General features: G+C 41.8%; 2 protein-coding genes across 3 annotated transcripts in view; both read left to right on the top strand.

Annotated features, from left to right (window-relative positions):
- DCTN4 (dynactin subunit 4) overlaps positions 1–798 on the top strand; it is a 30,324-nt gene extending 29,526 nt beyond the window's left edge. For both annotated transcript variants that reach the window (XM_065874029.1, XM_065874028.1), the window contains one exon: positions 585–798. In XM_065874029.1, coding sequence (XP_065730101.1) covers positions 585–798 — 214 coding nt within the window. The remainder of the gene's footprint in view (positions 1–584) is intronic.
- Positions 799–9,689: 8,891 nt separating this feature from the next.
- Positions 9,690–19,024, top strand: RBM22 (RNA binding motif protein 22). Its single transcript, XM_065874552.1, has 11 exons — positions 9,690–9,750; positions 10,180–10,233; positions 11,198–11,227; positions 11,830–11,962; positions 13,232–13,332; positions 13,437–13,609; positions 14,423–14,623; positions 15,796–15,960; positions 16,706–16,794; positions 16,999–17,130; positions 17,905–19,024. Exons 1-11 carry the CDS (start codon positions 9,697–9,699, stop codon positions 18,033–18,035), a joined length of 1,263 nt encoding a protein of 420 aa, XP_065730624.1. The 5' UTR covers positions 9,690–9,696; the 3' UTR covers positions 18,036–19,024.
- The last annotated feature ends 1,953 nt before the right edge of the window (positions 19,025–20,977 follow it).

Genomic DNA, 20,977 nt, shown 5'->3' with positions numbered 1-20,977 from the left:
ACACTGATTTATGGTATTCCAGAAACTCCTTTAAAGCTCCAAGTTAGCATCTGTCTATATCCTACAGAAATAATACCATATGTATATAAAGGTTAATGTGAAGGGATGTTTGTAACAGAGGAAATCAGTGTATACTAATTATGGTCGCTATGCACCCATTAAGTAGAATGGAGAAGACCTAGATATACCAATATGAACAGGTGTTTGTGATAAACAGTGAAAAAAAGCATGTTACAGAATAGTGTCCCTTTTGTGTTGTTTAAAAAAGCAGAAAAGTGTAAGTGCACAGAAAAATATTTGGTAGGTTAAGAACCAGACGTTTACAGTTGTTCTCTGTACTGAAGAGGAAAATAAGAGGAAAGACTTACCTTTCCCCATTTAAAATTTTTATGACTATATTTTACTGTTGTAATATTTAAAAAATAAGGAGGTCAGCATTTTGCTGAAGAAACTCTTCATTGTTGACGAACGGGATGGTGGTCATATCTTGTCAACAGAGATTTCCTGTGGGGCATAAAATGACTGTGAGTCTTAACAGGCTTGGCTGACTTGCGACCTAATACTATGCTTATTTCCTTCCATAGCATTATAGCCTTCAGAAAGGCCAACAAAGTGGGTATTTTCATCAAAGTGACCCCACAGCGTGAGGAGGGCGAAGTGACCGTGTGCTTTAAGATGAAGCACGATTTTAAAAACCTGGCCACCCCCATCCGCCCCATCGAAGAAGCTGACCAGGGTACAGAGGTCATCTGGCTCACCCAGCATGTGGAACTCAGCTTGGGCCCGCTTCTTCCTTAAAGTGTTCCAGTGGCGGGCAGATCCCAAAGGACAGTATCATCACAAACCCGCGTTAAAATGTGGAAGCCGCTGCTTCGTTAGGCCTTGTTTATAATGATGTACCCATGCACTACTGAATCCTGTTCCTAGGAGGTTGGGGGCATAGGCAAGGCATTAGGAACACAGGGTGACTGCTGTTCCTCTGGCCCTCTCTTCTGTTAACACCCATAAGTCTGTGTCTCCCTCACTGAACCCTGCACGTTGACTAACAACAGCATAGTTCCATCCCAAGAAAGGGGGTGGCTGTTCCTTGGAGTGGCATTCGATTGACCACTTGAGAGACTGACCATACTATCTCCCGATCTGATCTCATAAAGGATCACAGTCTCACAGATGAAACTTAAAATAACCAAAAGGAAAAAAAATAAAATAAAATAACCAAAAGGTAGGCCCGCTATTGATGACCCAGCATTGGTCTCAGTATACCAGCTGCTTTTTGCATTCCACTAGATATAATCTAGCACTCTAAACATATCCCTTCACTTGCCATCTTGGCTCCCATCCATCTGACAGGATAATAGAATCGTCATGTTGTCTTTAGTTTTGTGATGATTGGAAAAACCTGTGAAATAGTTAAGGCACCTTAATTTGCCCTCTTTTAAGTGAATATAAGATACTTATTTATTAATTGTTCTTAAAAATTTTTTCCCAGTAGAATACAGAACTTTTTCTTCTAGGAAGAATTTGAGAAGCAAGCAATTACGTGTCATGTCAAGGGGGTGGCAAATTCTGTTCATTTTAACTGTCACCACAATATCCAGGGACTGATGCTGCCGCAGCGAGCCCATCTTTATGTCTTACGCCCTACGCTTCTCTTCGGCTCGGCCTCTTTAACTCAGTAAGTTGTTCTGAGTACTGGGGACCTGGAAAGAGCCCAAAGAAAACTTGGTGGACAAGTTCACTTCTGGTATTCAGAAAACATTTTAAATGTCAGATGTTTATCATGATCTGAACTAATGTTCTTTCCATTGATTTGAAGGGGAAGTTAACATTTGTAATCTCTTGAATCCAAAACTGGATATTCAGGAAAAGAACCTTCTCCCTTCCTGCATTTAAGACTTTTATCATACGGTTTGTCAAATAAGAGCATTTTGACCATAAATCATAAAGAATACTTGCCTAACAGCACACATGCTGTTTTCACTTGGTATCCTGGAGTTGGGTTGCTAACCTTAATTTCTGTGATGTCTTCTCAACTGAGACTTGACAAAGTAGACCACCACCTGTACCACATCATTTTCTGTAAATGTATTGTTAGCAAGCAGCCAACAGACCTTTGGGGAAAGAGAAATTTCCTGTTTATTCTGGTTTTGCTTTTAAGTTCAAGCCTTTAGTTTTTTTTAAAAAATTAAAGGTATATGTAGTAATCTAGAGTACAGACAGGACATAGTTACTTTTCAGTTCCCCTTGGAAGATAAAAATATTTAGGAAGCCTCTGAAAGACACTAAATAGTACTCTTAAAATCAAGCCAATATTATGAAACAGTATTCCACAGAGCAATATATATGCTGCAGTATGAGAAAAAAAACACTCATGTCTCCAATATTATGACAGTAATAAGGCTTAGCCTGTTAGGAGTTGGGGCAGGGTGTTGCATAATGACAAATCTGCAGACTATAGAAATAGCTTAACTTTCTGTGACCCCACGAAGTGTCAAATTAATTTATATTTCACTACTCACTACAGCCTCCTGTGACGTGAGTGCTCCATATTTGCCAGTGGAGGAGATAAGCCTCAAGGTAGAGGATAGCTTCCTATGTTTACACGTTTGCGTCGACTACACACAGTTGCGTGTTGAAGGCATATAGCTGGTGTTTGTTCCCAGAAATAATAATGTTGAAGTAATGGGTCTCATCACCCCCATGTGACACAGAAACACAAAAACACTATTGATCATAGAATTTTTTCCTCAGAAGCCAAATTAACTTGCAGAATAACAGAGCCATTGATTTAATGGTTCCTCAAGATAGTTTTCAGTGCAAGCTGGTCCTTTGTGTGTTAGTAGAAATGGTTCAGTATCTGTGTGTTAGTAGAAATGGTTCAATACCTGCAGCTGGTGAATTTGGAATTTTATTTGTTCCTTTTTTACATTCGATTAGGTGCAAGATTTTTAAAGTATAGTCAGTGTGCACCACTGCAGGCAAATTAGATGTCATTAGCACTAGAAACTACAGTTTTGGAAACTTAAAGCTAAGTTAATTTGAATTTGTGATTTGATTAGCCCACCAGAGTTTTCTTCTGTTCAGACTGTTTAATGAGCTAAATGTAATGCATATTTGTAAAGAAACATCCTTTTTGGTCCCTTTTGGGAATGAGAGGCACTCTTTGGTCTTTATGAACGACAGGTTACTGTTTTGCCTGATTGCTTAACTTCGTGTGGTGAAATAAAGCAGAAAAAGCTTGAAAAGCGTCTTTTGTTTGGTTTCATGAAGACTGATTGGAGTAGCATGCCAGGGGTGGAGTTAGGGTTAGCATGCGAGTCAGTGGGGCGTGCTCCCTTCTTGCATTTGTCTAAATGAACTAAGGTAAAACCTCAAGGTAGTTCACTGTAATATTATATAGATAGATGTTGCTTGAGCTCCTTATGAACGTACTATCAGAACCAATGTGTAAATGGTAGGTTGTTAGGACTCTACCAGCTTTTATCCTGGGTCATTGCTCCCAAAGATATCCTTTTAAGTTTACAAAGTGGCCCAGCCCTCTCAGGTAGCCACTCCTCCACTTTCATCTGTACTCAACTTTTCCCTCCTCTTAGTGTAGATTCATCAACTACTTCCCTTGCTCTCTACACCCTAGCCACACAAGTCTCTGCTATTCCTGAGTCACCCCAGGGTGCGCCCTCTCAGGTTCTTTGCACTGGCTCTTCCCTCTGCCTGGAAAACTCTTCTCCCAGATATCTGTACAACTCAAACCCCTGCCAGTCAGGTCTGTGCTTAAATGCTTCCTTCTTAGGCTTTCCCTGACCTCCCTATGTGATAATGTAAACTGCCCTTCCCTAAACACGTATCCCCCTTCTTTGCTGCTTTTTTTCCCCATAGCACTGATTACTATCCAGCACTATATACTTTATTTTTTGTTTCATCATAGCTCCACAGTACAGGGATTTTTGTCTTTTTAAAGAAATTGATGTATCTGCAGAGCGTAGAGCAATGCCTGGCAAGTAGCAGACAACCAATATTTGTTAAATAAATTAATACCATCTTCCTTTTCCTTGTTTACGTAGCGTTGGTCTTCTATCTTTTTTAAAAATATATATACATATGCCTCTATTTGTCATAAGCCAAATACCTTAACTTCCCTTGAGCTCTCTTGTTCCGGTGTTAGCTCAACCTAGGATACTCCCTAGGTATCCTACTCCCATCTAGATGTGGTCTTAATCTGTAGTACTTAACCTCTCCAGGGCATTTACCTCTGCCTAGTATTGGGTTTTGTATGTATATAGGTCCTTTGCTGTAATGCACACCCTTGCAGAGCCACATCCAGGCCCCTTTGTCATCTCTTTCTCCTATATTCCAGTCAGAGGGTAGCCTGGAATAAACTCAGAGCCAGGTCACTTGCTCAATTGCAATATAGCTGATCCTTGAACAATGCAGGGGTTAGGGACACTGATGCTGGGGCAGTCAAAAACCTGTGTATAATTTTACAGTCGGCCCTCTGTATCCAAGGTTCTGCATCCATGCATTCATGTAGTATTGTAGTATGTATTTAGTGGGGGAGAAAAGTATGTGTAAGTGGACCCACGCAGTTCAAACCTGTGTTGTTCAAGAGTCAAGTGTAGTTAGGTTTATTTATCCCTATTTTCTGGTGGTCAGGGACATCAGTAGTGGAATATATTTCACAATACAAACCACCTACACAAGACAATGACTTTAAGTGTTAAGTGAAAGTAACATTAAATGATATGGAATCAAATAGTGAGAAAGTTGTATCATTCTCATGCCCTGCTCCCCTCTCCCCATCCTTCTGTCAAATAAGGATAAAGTATCAGTTCTCTTATGTAGCACTTTTTTTTCTTTTAAACATAGGCTTCTGTCTCAGAGCCTTTGGCAGACAACAGAGGCTTACTTACTAAAAAATATTGTTTCATTTTCATTGTACTTGTTCTTAAGGCTACATCTACACAAGTGATACTAATTTCCCATTTACAGAAGTGATAAAAAATGTTCCTCTTAAAATATATTTAAGTAACATGAGGAGACTTAGAAGTTCCACTTGTGCCTATCACGTAGATGTGTGGAAAGAGTGTCACGCTGACTCAGAGTGGACAGATGACAAAATGATAAATTTTATTGGATCTATATCAGATAGCTGATGTGGCAGGGCAGTCAACTAGCCTGAATTTCAAGGAAGGACAGACCCCTCCAAGGAGAGGTGGGATGTAGACTGGCTCACCTGTAGCAGAGCATGGGAGGAAGAAGTGTTGACCAACATATAAGCAGGTAAGAGGAAATCAACTAAAAGAATTGTTAAAGGCCAAACTGGGGCTGACATGACAGTATAAAACCCCTGGGAGCCTGAGATACTAGGGGACCTTGCATGCACTGACAAGCTCTTTCCAAAACCTCCACCGGGTGTTCATGAGAAAGACCTGGGGGCAGTGGGGTGCTGGAGCTCTACAGAGCCTCCCTTGGTTTGGAGGCATGCAAAGGAAGGAGGAGTAGGAAAGGCATGAAACCTTGCCTCCCCCTGGCTAGGCCCTTCCCTCATTAGGAGCAAAAAGGCCTAAGCCACTGGGGGAGGAGCAGAAAACCCTGTCTCCCTAGAACACAGGTAAAGACCCGTTGCTGCTGGGACAAGGTAAGAAAAAACCTCTACCCTTGGGAGGGACAGGATTCAGTCCTGAGCCCCCCCAGGATTTTATACCAATACCATTAAAGGCCTCTTGCCAATGCAAGAAGGGCAAGAAACTCTCCCCCCTCAAGACCAACCACAGATACAAGTCAGGGTTTGGCTGCCACAGAGAGGAGGGGCAAGAATGCTGAGAAAAGACCCATTCCCAAGGCCTGGGCACGAAGGACCTACTAAAGACTGAGGCTTTGGGACTTCCCTGGTGACGCAGTGGTTAAGAATCTGCCTGCTGCACTTCCCTGGTGGCGCGGTGGTTGACAGTCCGCCTGCCAATGCAGGGGACAGGGGTTCGAGCCCTGGTTCAGGAAGATCCCGTGTGATGCAGAGCAACTAAGCCCGTGCACCACAACTACTGAGCCTGCAAGCCACAACTACTGAGCCCGTGAGCCACAACTACTGAGCCTCCGTGCCACAACTGAAGCCCTTGCGCCTAGAGCCCGTGCTCCGCAACGAAGAGGGGCCACCGCAATGAGAAGCCCACGCACCACAACGAAGAGTAGCCCCTGCTCGCCGCAACCAGAGAAAGCCCACGTGCAGCAATGAAGACCCAACACAGCCAAAAATAATTAATTTTTTAAAAATTAAAAAAAAAAGACTGAGGCTTAATTAGAACAAAGAATCCCTGAGTCTTCCCTGACTCCCAACGTAGCAAGCAGCTGCTGGGGGCATGGGCAAAGGCATAAAGACTTAACCATATGGTGCAGGTATGCAGGACTGCTGAAAGCTAAGGATGAAGTATGAACACTTGAGAAAAATTCTTAAGCTCCAAAGTACAAAATTAGTGGATATGAAACCTGTGGTTTCAAACACTGAAGGCAACCATCGCAACAACAAAACTCAAACCTAGCTCAATTTCTGACCAGAATGACCAAGCACCACATGAATGGCCTGACAGAAGAGGCTTGCCTATTTCCAAGCATTAATACCATTGACTTCAGTCTCTACTGTTATATAATTAATGACTGGCATTCAATAAAAATTTTGAGATACTCAAAGAAGCAAGAAAAGTCAACCCATTTGTGATAGACAATCAATGAGACCCTATACAGGTATGACCTAGATGTTGGAATTATTGGTCAGGGACTTCAACTCTGATTAACATGTCAAAGATCTAGTTGAAAATAGGGATAATATGCATGACAGATTTCAGCAGAGAGGTAGAAACTATAAGAAAGGGACAAATTGAAATGAAAACCACAGGATCAGAGATGAGGAATGTTTTCTCTGGGCTCATCAGAACACCTTGTCATACCTGAGGAAATAATCAGGAAACTTGGAAACGGATCAATAGAAATTATCCAAACTGAAACTCTCAAAAAGAAAACAATAGCTTATTCAAGGTCTATAGGATGATATCAAATAGTCTAACGTGTAATTGGAGTCCCAGATGGAGAAGAAACTGGGCAGAATATTTAAAGAGATGACACTTAAGAATTTTCAAAATACAATGAAGGACAACAAATCACAGACGCACGAAGCTCAGATAAACGCAAGCACTTTCTTATACAGGAAAAAGACATACCATATGATCAAGTAATCCCACTCCTAGGTATTTACACATGCAAAATGAAAACCTATGTCTGTACAACAACCTGTATGTGAGTGTTTATAATGCCTTTATTTATTTATTTTGGGGTTGTTTTTTTTTTTAACATCTTTATTGGAGTATACTTACTTTACAATGGTGTTAGTTTCTGCTTTATAACAAAGTGAATCAGCTATACATATACATATATCCTCATAACTCCTCCCTCTGTGTCTCCCTCCCACCCTCCCTATCCCACCTATCTAGGTGGTCAGAAAGCACCGAGCTGATCTCCCTGTGCTATGCGGCTGCTTCCCACTAGCTATCTATTTTACATTTGGTAGTGTGTATACGTCAATGCCACTCTCTCACTTCATCCCAGCTTACCCTTCCCCCTCCCCGTGTCCTCAAGTCCATTCTCTACGTCTGTGTCTTTATTCCTGTCCTGCCCTTAGGTTCTTCAGAACCTTTTTTTTTTTTTTTTTTAGATTCCATGTATATGTGTTAGCATACGGTATTTGTTTTTCTCTTTCTGACTTACTTCACTCTGTATGACAGACTCTAGGTCCATCCACCTCACTACAAATAACTCAATTTCGTTTCTTTTTATGGCTAATATTCCATTGTATATATGTGCCATATCTTCTTTATCCATTCATCTGTCGATGGACACTTAGGTTGCTTCCATGTCCTGGCTATTGCAAATAGAGCTGCAGTGAACATTGTGGTACATGATTCTTTTTGAATTATGGTTTTCTCAGGGTATATGCCCAGTAGTAGGATTGCTGGGTCCTATGGTAGTTCTATTTTTAGTTTTTTGAGGAACCTCCATACTGTTCTCCATAGTGGCTGAACCAATTCACATTCCCACCAGCAGTGCAAGAGTGTTCCCTTTTCTCCACACCCTCTCCAGCATTTATTGTTTGTAGATTTCTTGATGATGGCCATTCTGACTGGTGTGAGGTGATACCTCATTGTAGTTTTGATTTGCATTTCTCTAATGAATGGTGATGTTGAGCATCCTTTCATGTGTTTGTTGGCAATCTGTATGTCTTCTTTGGAGAAATGTCTGTTTAGGTCTTCTGCCCATCTTTGGATTGGATTGTTTGTCTTTTTGATATTGAGCTGCATGAGCTTATGCCTTTATTTATATTCATTCAAATCTGGAACAACTCAAATGTTCATCAACTGGCAAGTGTGTGTGTGGGGGGGGCGGTGTGTGTTTAACCCCAGGTGCATCCATACAATGAAATTCTCAGCAATAAAAAGGAACAAATTACTGATACATGTGACAATATGGATGAATTTCAAATACAATATGCGAAGAGAAAGAAATCAGACCCAAAAGGCAATACAAGATTCCATTTATGATATTCTGGAAATGGCAAAACTATAGGGGCAGAACACAGATCAGTGGTTGCCGTGGACCAAGCATGGGCAGAAGTGGATTCACTCAGCACAAGGGAACTTTTGGGGATGACAGATGATAGAACTATTCTATATTTGTATGACTATATGTAAAAATTCATAACTGTTCAAGTAAAAAGGGTAAAATTTTACTCTACACAAATTTTGCTTTAAACCTAATTGTTAAGACATAAGGTGGCATAAATAAAAGTATTTGTTTGATGATAGGATATGTCAAAAATTATGAAAGTGATACCAGGACGCTTGAAATTCATACAATATCGGCAGTGTGGTTATGAGTTGTTCCAAAAACGATGTAACATGTGTTGATCCATAGGACCCTTTTCATTTCAGAAGTTGGAAACACAGGACTATTGTCTTTGGATTTGTGGCTTCACCATTTTCTAGCTACACGACCAGAAGCAAGTTACTTAATCTCTCTAAACTTCAGTTTCCTTCTATAAAAGAGGTACAGTAATAGTTGCCTAGAGGGTAATGGTTGCCAGATAAAGTACAAGACATCCTGATAAATTTCACTTTCAGAAAAACGAGTCATTATTTAGTGTAAGCATGTTTGGAACATATTTGGAACTAAAATAGGGTTCCCTGTTTATCTGAAATTCAAATTTAAGTAGACGTTCTGGGTTTTCCTTGCTAAATCTGGCAACCCTACATAGAGAGGGCTTATTGTGGGAATTAAGTAAGACACGGTAACGGCAAGACGTTACCCCACCGTTTGGCATAATAAGCACTCAGTGGGGACCAACGCTGTTTTAACCCCTCATTCATTACTTGTTCCTTTATTCTTTCACTCAAATATTAAAATAAACCGATTGTACTTGTGACTCTTCATCCCTTGCTGTCACCACTCTGAAGAAGCACCAGGAAGTCAACTATCAAGCGAAGAAATTCTGAGCGGGTGACGTCATGACGCACAAGGCCGGCCCCCCCCGCTCAAGGGCGCACAAGACGCGTAAATAAGACGTCGACGGCCGGCAGGCAGCTTCGGGGCCTGACGGGATTGTGGCGGTCTTCTCTCCCAACTCGGAAGCTGCGGCTACCTCCAGACGCTCTCAAGATGGCGACCTCTCTGGGTTCCAACACCTACAACAGGCAGAACTGGGAGGATGCGGTGAGTATGCCTGCCGGTGGAGGACGGAAAGAGGCAGCAAAGCCAGGCTTCCAGCGGGTGGGCATGGACATGGCTGCGGCGCAGCCGAGGGAAGTCCGGGGAGAAGCCAGCACCGCGGCCTAACTCTGCCACGGCTGAAAGCTGAAGGGCGGCCCTCCTGCGGGCTTGGAGGGAGAGGGCTTAGCCAGGGTCCGGCAGCAGCCCCCTTTCCATCCCTACTCCGTCCACTCTTTTCGAGCGGGTCTTTTCTCCCGCCGTCTGCCGGAAGTGCAGACAGCACCCCGTCCGCGACCCGGCCAGTGCTGGACCTCGGGTTCCTGCCCTGTTCCCCAACCTCGCTCCTCGTCCCCTCCCCCCGCCCCATCACGGTGGCCGAGATGGCAGGGTCTTCGGAGCCTGGCGTTCGACCAGATTTCCCATTTTCACCAGGACTTCCCTATTCTGTGCCAGACGTGTCTTGGAGAAAACCCATATATCCGAATGGTGAGTGATCGTGTGTGAAACGGGACTTGCTGTCTGTGTTCTGTCAGTGTTGTGGTACTTTGCACACTGTCGGTGATGTGTTTGTCTTAGCTGAGAAGTAATAATGCCCCTTTACTAACCCTAAGAGTACGACGAATTTGCAAAGGACTGTCATGCTTGTTCTCTCACTTTGGAACTCAGCAACAGTCCTGTGATATAAGAGTCATAATAATAGCTAATATTCGTTGAGCATTTACCTAGGAGATAGGTCTGTTAACCAGAGGCAAAGGGAGTTTATGTCTTTTCAATATAGCAAGTAAGGTGTGGAGCTGGGATCTAAGTTCAGATGTTCGGACTCCAGGTACCTCAGCAAATTAGGAGCAGACCCAGGACTAAAAATCTAGGTTTCCTGACTCCTAATCAAGTGCCTTTTGGCCTCTGCACCTTGTAATCTGTTTAGTATAAGGTACCCTCTATCCTTACAAATAAGGGTAAAATTAGCAGCAGTTAACATTTAATACTTAGATTAGGGCTGTGTTGTGATCAATCTTGGAGGTATTGGTTGACTATATGCAGGGTACCAGCACAGGATGAGTCTGTAGTAGTTAACTCTGACTAAACTTTGTAAAATGGGCTGGCCATGGCTGCATCCTCCATTTAGGGACTGTGGAAACCATTAGGAAATTGTTCTTGGGAGAGAACTTCGGAGCCAGAAATGAATCTAAGAGTTGCGGTTGTGGAAAGGTACATACTTACCTGGTGTTAGATCTGTAAGATTCTTAAGAGGTTATAACTTGTAGGTGACTAGATTATGTCCCCAGCCCTCCCTTACCCCCCCTCCCTCCCCAAAAGGGTGGATTTTTTCCTCCTCTCTTCAAGATGCCAGGGATTTCCAGATAAATTTCTTAGGTCCTGTCTAGAGAAGGAGCAGGCATTAGGTTTTCTTCTTTCCATAACTCATTCTTTTCTATTTTTTCTATTTCAGACCAAAGAAAAGTACGGGAAGGAATGCAAAGTAAGTATGTTTAAAGAGTAATGATTTAATTTTATTTTCCGTTTCTCTTCCACTTGTTGAGGTATGAAGTCCTTTATAAAAGTGAGTGCTACACAGACATTCATGTGTCATTTACATACTCATTGGCTGTTAACTATTTAGTGTAGGGCTAAGAAAGTAAGCCCTTTAATGTAAGGATTCTTAACTTGGTGTCTGTGGTTGGGCTTTGAACCCCCTGAGATTGTATATACCGAGTACTGTTTGATTATATGCACATGAGCGTTTTAGCTGAGGAGGAAGGTCGTAGCCATCATAAGATTCCCAGAGGAGTATATGACACTCGCTACTCACCCCGTAAAAGATTAAGGGTTATATCATTAATGGTGGTGACCTCTAGGGTGGGGAGGACTTTAATTTTTGAGTGTTTTATTTGTGTACTAATCGAATTTTTTAACTACTGAGGAAGGGTGTTGTAAAGGATTGAAACATCATATGGTGTTTAGACTAGATGATTGCTAAGATCTCTTCTACACCCTAGATTCAGGGATCCTTTTATTAAATCTCCTGGATTGATTGTCCAGATCAGGACCATTAACACTCTGTGGCTTTATTTTGTGTTCCAGATCTGTGCCAGGCCGTTCACAGTGTTTCGTTGGTGCCCCGGGGTCCGCATGCGTTTCAAGAAGACTGAAGTTTGCCAGACTTGCAGTAAATTGAAGAATGTCTGTCAGACCTGCCTCTTGGACCTAGAGTATGGTATGTTTGCCCTGTCCCATGGGTCTGAAAGTGTGCAACTACTCTACACAACAAACCAGTTTTCTTGTCTCCCACTTCTCACCCCTTCTCTGGTTCTCACCCACTTTGGAGTGTCTGCTGTGCTCTGCTTTTCCCAAGAAGAAAAGAACCATACTAATTTATTCTAGCATTCTGAACAACAGTAGGGACTTAAAGAAAAGTTGGTAATTGATCAGCACTGGCCGAAACTTCCCTTCTGTATACCTTTGTAGCCAAGGTAAGTTAAAGGCATTGTTGCTATGATAGGTAATTTCTTTGCCTTTGGCTTCTTTCTAAATCCAGAGCGTTTTTTCCCACAATCCCTGACAAAGTTCTGGCTAATTGTGCTCTAGATTTTTGTATCAAATATATTGTTAGGACTGATACACTATATTGCTACTGTTTCAGAGTAACTGCTTTTGGGAGTGATTTTCTTTAACTGCAGATGACTTTTTATTTATGCGAAAAATATTCTTTCAACAAAAGTTTCTACTCTACAGTAAACTAAAAGGGAAAAGGAAAATACAAGTTTATCTATGTTAAGTTCAGAAAGTTGACTCTGCTAATCAGAGTCCTGGTCACATATTGTTTAATATTAGTTGTATGTTTGTTCAGGGGGTGTTCTGATTCTGGAATATAATGACCCTTACATGACTGATTATCCAGAGGATGTGTAGGACAAGCCTAAAAATAATCCATTTTTTAATATTTATTTTAAATGAACTATGGCATATTAAAAGCTAGATGCATTATTAATTGCAGGTCAAATCTAACTATAGTAAAAGTTTGTTCATCTAAAAGATTTTCTAAAACATTAATTTCATGAAAACTCAGGAATTTGGATGATTTCTTAGAATGCTCTGTAGTAGTATTGGCCTGATGGTGCTAAAGATTTTGAATTAAAATAAAGCCTCTGGGGCTTCCCTGGTGGCGCAGTGGTTGGGAGTCCGCCTGCCGATGCAGGGGGCACGGGTTTGTGCCCCGGTCCGGGAAGATCCCGCGTGCCGCGGAGCGGCCGGGCCCGTGAGCCACGGCCTGTGAGCCTGCGCGTCCGGAGCCTGTGCTCCGCAACGGGAGAGGCCACAACAGTGAGAGGCCCGCGTACCGCAAAAATAAATAAATAAATAAATAAAGCCTCTGGTACCAAATAAGGAAGTGGAGAAAGGAAGAATGATGTATTCTGTCTACATATTCAGTTTGGATATGGTTTAAAATATGTTTTGAGTTTTTTCCTCCTTTCCTTTGCTCTAGGCTTGCCCATCCAGGTCCGTGACGCAGGATTGTCTTTTAAGGATGACATGCCAAAGTCTGATGTCAACAAAGAATACTATACACAGAATATGGAGCGAGAAGTATGTTGCCACTTGCTTGATGTAGTTTTATATTTAATGAAAGAATCCTGGGGGATTGATGCAGCCTGTGTAATTTATCTTTTGAATGTGTCATTCCTTTATAGATTTCTAACTCTGATGGAACACGGCCAGTTGGCATGTTGGGGAAGACCACATCCACCAGTGACATGCTGCTCAAACTGGCCCGGACCACACCCTACTACAAAAGAAATCGACCCCACATTTGCTCCTTCTGGGTGAAAGGAGAATGTAAGAGAGGAGAGGAGTGTCCATACAGGCAAGAGCTGAACTGCGTTTTCAGTTTTTCCTTTCAGATGATTAGTCATCCAAGCAGGGGGAGGTGCTAGCTTAAACTGTTTCTGCTTTAAAATGTAGAAGTTTATAGAACTAGTGTCATATGTCTTATATCTTAGGACTAGAGCTTGATTAAATTGTTTTTACTTATAATGGAACTTTTACTTACAACCAAGCCTTGGGAAACTAAACTGCTCTGCCATAAAATATCAGTGTTGACCTCAAAAGTTTCTGCCTAAGATGTAAGTCTTTGCCATCAGGGTATGATTGGCTTGAATCTCAGTGTATAGTTGAAATCAGATTAAGACCAGACTTGTAAAGAATGTGTAAGTGTATTTGACTTAAGACTGCCAGGCATCTGGATTAGGAGTTCTTACTTTGGGGTTGGTGAAGCCTACACCCAACAAAAAGCTAGCTATGTTTTTTTCTGGGGTTGGGTCCATAGATTTAATAAGACTCTGAGTGGAATGCAAGACCTCAGACACATTAAGAACCCTTGACCTAGAGGAGGGTAATCATGTTTTGGTTACCTTTTGTTTTGGAGTGGATTGTGTCAAAAACATTTCTTTATAAGGAAACTCTGCCACGCTGTGGCCGTTTAAGTGGCTTTTCGGAGGCTAGCAAGTCCTTGTGTGATACAGTAAATCCCTTGATAGTAGCTCTGTTTTAATAGTTATGTTTTGGTATGGCCATGGTTTTTAGATCAAAAGGGGACTTTTGTAGCTCCTGTTGGGTGGTATCTGTAAAATTTTTTCCCTTGTTTCACCTTTATGCATTGTTCTTTCCTGAACCATAGACATGAGAAGCCAACAGATCCGGATGACCCCCTTGCTGATCAGAACATTAAAGACCGATATTATGGAATCAATGACCCTGTGGCAGATAAACTTTTAAAGCGGGCATCAACAATGCCTCGTCTGGACCCACCAGAGGACAAGACTATCACCACACTGTATGTTGGTGGTCTGGGCGATACCATTACTGAGACAGATCTAAGGTTTGTGAATATAATTTTATGAGTTATTTTTGCCTTCGCCTGCCCTAGAATTTTTTTTTTTTTTTTTTTTTGGCAAAAACATGGTAATTCTGTATAAGGTACATTTTTCTTTAGTTGCTCTAGAGTTAGTGTCATGCTGACTGGAATTTTTATAAAGTTGTCCTTTGTGATGCCACATAATGTTCCTCAACAGTGCTTATTCCATGCTTGTGTAGGGTATTAATTACATGAGCTTCTGTTTGGCCTAATAGCCATTAGAATTTCTAAAGATGGCACATATCCAAGTATGATTTATTTTGTAGGGGAGGGAGAGCTTTGCAATTATAAAACCTTATGGTTTAACTTGTTGGCTTTTTAAAGAGATTGGTATTTGGTAAATTTGTGTTATTCTTGGCTTGTATTTTGTATGGCTAGATGAAACATCTGGGCAGATACTGATGGAAATTGCCTCTTGCAAAGAGATAGAGGGGAGAAGAAACTCTTATAGGTGTACAACCTGCCCTTGGTAGCTTATCTGCATTAAACCCTAAGTGAGCTAGAGTGTCCCCAGGGGGTGGCAGACTTTTTCCCACCTGCTCTTTCTCTTCTTTTTTACAACCTTAAAAAAAAATTTTTTTTTAAATGTTCTTGGCTCATCAGCCATGGGGACTGTAGTTTGCCAACCCCTTATCTAGGGTTTAAGGTCTTTAGGGAGCCTTCTGGAGCCCCTTTTCCTCCATGGGAAAAACCCTGAGATGTTTGATAGCCTTTATTTACTCGTTATTTTTCTTTCCCTTCCTCAATACACAGCACCCACAATAGGGTGTAAGGTATGGGGGAACCACCTGCAGGTAATTAGGCAGATCACCACGGGGCCACCTGCCTTGTGGTGAATCAGTTAAAGAGTTAGTAATCCAGGGCTTCCCTGGTGGCGCAGTGGTTGAGAGAGCGCTTGCTGATGCAGGGGACGCGGCTTCGTGCCCCGGTCTGGGAGGATCCCACATGCCGCGGAGCGGCTGGGCCCGTGAGCCATGGCCGCTGAGCCTGCGCGTCCGGAGCCTGTGCTCCACGACGGGAGAGGCCACAACAGTGAGAGGCCCGCGTACCGCAAAAAAAAAAAAAAAAAAAAGTTAATAATCCATATTCAACTTCCTGGGAATGTCTGTGTTATTAACTCTCGTTTTTCTCTACAGAAATCACTTCTACCAGTTTGGAGAGATCCGGACAATCACTGTTGTGCAGAGACAACAGTGTGCTTTTATCCAGTTTGCCACAAGACAGGCTGCAGAAGTGGCTGCTGAGAAGTCCTTTAACAAGTTGATCGTCAATGGCCGCAGGCTCAACGTGAAATGGGGAAGGTGAGCATTAGACTGTATTAAAATAGCATTATTGAGATTTTCAAGAACCTTTTCATTATCTGGGGACTAGTAAGCTTTCGGTGAATAGGCTTAAATCAATAGGACCTTTAAAAAGAATTTTTCATTCTGTCTGGCACTCCATTCCTGTGGATATTAGGAAGATGCTACTTTGGAAATTTATTCAGGGTTTTGGTGTAGTGATCTGATCCTTTGAAGGTTCATGTGTTTTGTGACCAGCTGTTACAGGCCAAGGGTAATGCCAGGGCATGAAATGTGGCCTGAGAGTTTACACAGGAATTAGACCTAGATTCTGTCCTCTGTAGGCCAACTATCTAGTGTTGAAGAATAGCTAACATAAGTTTGAAAGTGGTGATTGCATAAGAGAGACGCAAGTAAAATGCCCTGGACATTCAAAGGTGGAACGTGTTTCTGGCTTGGAGCCAGGGAGACCTTTCACAGCAGCAGCAGCAGTCCTCACGGAGGGCTTTCTGAGCACTGGGCTCAACACACGGGTGTTGCCTCCTCCAGCCCCTACAGCAGTTCTAGTGAATTTTGAACCCAAGTCTTTCTGGCTTCAAAACCTTTGCTCTTATCCACTGTGCACTATGGCATTTATGGGAAAAGAATATGTGCCGAAAAGGAGGCAAGGAGTGAAGGAAATCCGTTTGTCTAGGAAACATGAGAAGCAGAGGTGTGAGAGAAGGTGGGACCATGTGCTGATGGCGTAAGGGTCTGTGTCTCCCAGGTCCCAAGCAGCCAGAGGAAAAGAAAAGGAGAAGGACGGAACCACAGACTCTGGAATCAAGCTAGAGCCCGTTCCAGGGCTACCAGGAGGTGAGTGCAGACTTTCTGCCTACCTGGTAGCTTGCTAACTTCAGTTGCTCACACTGCCCTCGTGTCCCACGGACGTTAGAAGAGACCCAGGTCTCTGGCTCCCAGCAGCTGTGATCTCCCAGCAGGACCTCCCAGGATTTCAAGGCAGTGGAAGCGCTGTTGCACGGTTGTCCTCTGCTCTAACCAGCTGTTTCTCTTCTTCAGCTCTTCCTCCTCCTCCTGCCGCAGAAGAAGAGGCCTCAGCCAACTACTTCAACCTACCCCCCAGCGGTCCTCCAGCGGTGGTGAACATCGCCCTGCCACCCCCGCCTGGTATTGCCCCGCCCCCACCCCCAGGTAACCAGCTTCCTTCTGAGGAAATCGGGAAACGCTGTCCAAGTCCTGTAGGCTGTGGGTGTGTGTTAGCTTGCAAAGCCTTTACTACCTGCCTGCGACAAGGTAAGGAGTTTGCACCAAAATGTAAATTCGTCAAGAAAGTCGTGTTACCAAAAAATTGTCAGATGAACTAAACAGTGTGCTTGGTCATGTAATGAAGTTACATTTTGGCTCAAGCTCTTTATCTTGTTCATGACAAGTAATAAACAGTTCAGGGACTTGCACTTTGTATAGCACTGCTCTTTATCGCACTGTCAATGCCAGTATGAGCAGTGTAAGTAAATCACAAGCAGCAGGTTCTCCTGGGCAGAGTTCCCATACTCTCTGGAGAAAATTCTGGTTTCTGAACACCCTTCACTCGAGTATAAAGCATTGAGGTTAATGATGACAGGGTCTTGCCATCAGCCTGATTTCTCCCTCACCTCCCCAATTCTGATCAAATCCTGTCTGATAGGCTTGGCATGTTTGATAGATAACAGAGGCTCAGATGACATACTAGCAATACCTGAGACATGTGGAGTTTTTTTTTTTTTAAGCCATCTTGAGGGGGAAGGTTTCTAAAACCAAGGAAGTCATGCAGGTAGACATTCCTAAGCAAGTCTTGTGAACTGACATTTTCTGAAGCCCCATGTCAATTTGATTTATGTGTAGGTGGTATTGACCTTAGAAAATTCAGGGTTTGAAAGGTTGTCAAGAGAACTGCAAGCCTAACAGATTTTCCTCTCCTATCTGTAGGTTTTGGGCCACACATGTTCCACCCAATGGGACCACCCCCTCCTTTCATGAGGGCTCCAGGACCAATCCACTATCCTTCTCAGGACCCTCAGAGGATGGGAGCTCATGCCGGGAAACACAGCAGCCCCTAGCACATTATCACCACTCTGGGGCTCTACAGAAGAGAGGGCGCTTAAAAATCCCAGTAAATGAATCTTGGAATAAATATATTTTTCCTCCCTTTGTAGTTTCCATGATAGCGGAATATATTCAGATGTGGGCAGTTGGAGAACAACAGCCATGCTTTCCTACATGTGCTCAAAGGATTGATGGACCAGAAATAAGCTGCCATTAACATATCTGGTTACTACTATAACATTACTAATAAAGTTTAATGCCTCTTCCCCTTATCTGTGTGGGGAACAAGCAACTGGGTAAATTGGAATGTCCAGCGGAGTTACCATCCCAATTAAATGTTCATTTTGTATCTTTTCTGGGGGGAAAAAGTTGACCTGCAGTAAAAAAACAAACAACTTTGACCATTTTTATGTCCATTGGATATTTTCCTTTTTATCATCTAAAAAAAGATTACTAGTTCTAATCATTGTAGTGGCAAGAGTGTGATTTAACGCTTCTAAAGTCACACTCAGAAAGACAAGTAGAAACCAGCACCCAGCACAGCCCAGGTCTTTTCTCATCTCTCCTTTCCTCATTTATTACTAAAGGAATCTGGCTGATAGTTTTACTTCTTTATGCTACCAAAAAAAGACAAAGATAAAAATTACTTTTTATTCCTGTCAATCAGATGGAAACACAAATGTCATGGGGTTTTGTATCATTGAAGAAACCTGGTGTCTAGGATGAAATTATTTTAAAGAACTTCCAGTAAAACACTTGAACAAACTGTGAAAGGAAAAGAATTAGAGTGTGTTTGAATGGAAGACTTGTGACCTATAGCTGGAACTTTGATCTTCAGCATTCACCTTTGTGTGACTTCAGCGTCTCGTTTTAATTCCCTGCTTCTGGGCAGGGGACTCCGGTCTTAGAATATTTGGATATATCTGAATTGTAGATGGCAAAAAAAAAAAATTGATGTTGTGTTGTGGTTTTGTTTTTAAAAAATTAAAACGGGTCAATTTTCTAAATGTTGTCATAGGTTTATTTCTGCTTTCTTTATCCTTGGTAGCTGAACTTGAGGTCAGTGGGAGTTAGAAACAAGTTATATATAAATATGTTTTTGCTTTAGACTGTTTTGATTCTGATCTCTATCCATTCTAAAAGAACCAGGCCTTTTTAGTACTTATGTCAAAGGTTAGTTGTGGGCTTGAAATAGGAATACACAGAAGGCACAGCACAGAGCCTGTCATGTGCTTGTTGATACATGGTAGCTTTAAAAAGTTGTCCTAGTATTATACAAGTCATTTTAAAAGGAAACAGGAAAAATTTATCTACAAGTGCATTTTTCCAGAAGCCAATTCCCATGTCATTTTTATCTAAAATACATACTTACAGAATGGATATACCCCTTATTACCCTATTTTAGCTTCTCTGGAGAATTTTTGTTGTTTTCTTCGAGAGGACTTTATCTTGCCTTTTTTTTTTAAGATCTAAAATTAATCTAGAAGCACTTAGAAATTTTTATTTTAATTCCAGTAATATCAGATGTGAAGCAATGTAGGGGTACTTCCAAGTATTTTGACACCCTTCTGGGTAGGGTTTTTTACTTTTGAGCAGCTGAGAGGTTTTTAGCCAATTTGTGAAGAATGTGAAACAGTGTTTTAATAATTGCTAAATTCAGTTATATCTATACATTTTATATACACATGTAAATATGACTATCCAATTTGCATATTCTTGCCTTTTTGAGAAAGGTTCTAAATTCTGTGCAGTTACCTGGCTGTGGATGTGTATTTGTTTTTAAAGCATAAACCAACATAAATTGAAGTATAGAATAGATGCTTGATTAGTCTTTCTTATGGAAATCAGAATTATGAGCAATTAGATTTTGGCAAAAACTCTTAGGTGCTTACCAAACTCCATTTCCTTCTCTAGGGCATACAGCCAGGGGTACACTTGGCAAAAAGTAAACCTTGCCATTCCCAGACCTCGGTAAAAACATCTCACCCACCCAGTCCTATGAGCTCTTTCCCCATCTGCTGGCTGAACGCACAGGAGGATAATCCCTGGAAGATGGCAGAGTCACACAATGGAAGGAGCCTGGGTTACTTTATCACTGCTTCAAGGAGAGCATCGTGATGAGGAATTTTTGTTACAGTAAGCCATTGAGACTTGGGGATCTGTCTGTAACAGCAGCTAGTGTTACTCTCATAAAAGATGTAATCAGATCTGATCACAAAAAAAAACAGAAACCCATTTTTGTACTGAGTAATGGTGATTTTTTAAATTTATTTTTATTCAAGTATAGTTGATTTATAATTGTTAATTTCTGATGTACAGCAAAGTGACTCAGTTATATACATATATACATTCTTTTTAATATTCTTTTCCATTATGGTTTATCCCAGGATATTGAATATAGTTCCCTGTGCTATACAGTAGGACCTTGTTATTTATCCATTCTATATGTAATAGTTTACATCCACTAACCCCAAACTCCCAGTCCATCCCTCCCCGCCCCCACCTTGGTAACTACAAGTGTGTTTTCTACGTCTGTGAGTCTGTTTCGTAGATAAGTTCATTTGTGCCATATTTTAGATTCCACATACAAGTGATATCATACAGTATTTGTCTTTCTGATTTACTTCACTTAGTATGATAATCTCTAGTTGCATCCATATTGCTGCACATGGCATTTCACTCTTTTTTATGGCTGAGTAGTATTCCATTGTATATATGCACCACATCTTCTTTATCCATTCATCTGTCAATGGACATTTAGGTTGTTCCCATGTCTTGGCTATTGTGAATAGAGCTGCTATGAACATGGGGGTGCATGTATCTTTTTGAATTACAGTTCTGGCCAGATATACTCAGGAGTGGGATTGCTGGATCATACAGTAACTCTAGTTTTAGTTTTCTGAGGAACCTCCATACTGTTCTCCACAGTGACTGCACCAACTTATATTCCCACCAA

Source organism: Phocoena phocoena, chromosome 3 (genome assembly GCF_963924675.1).
Source record: "Phocoena phocoena chromosome 3, mPhoPho1.1, whole genome shotgun sequence".
NCBI classification, from domain to species: domain Eukaryota; kingdom Metazoa; phylum Chordata; class Mammalia; order Artiodactyla; family Phocoenidae; genus Phocoena; species Phocoena phocoena.
The sequence above is the reverse complement of the archived record's forward strand: the minus strand, read 5'-3'. Positions and strand labels throughout refer to the sequence as shown.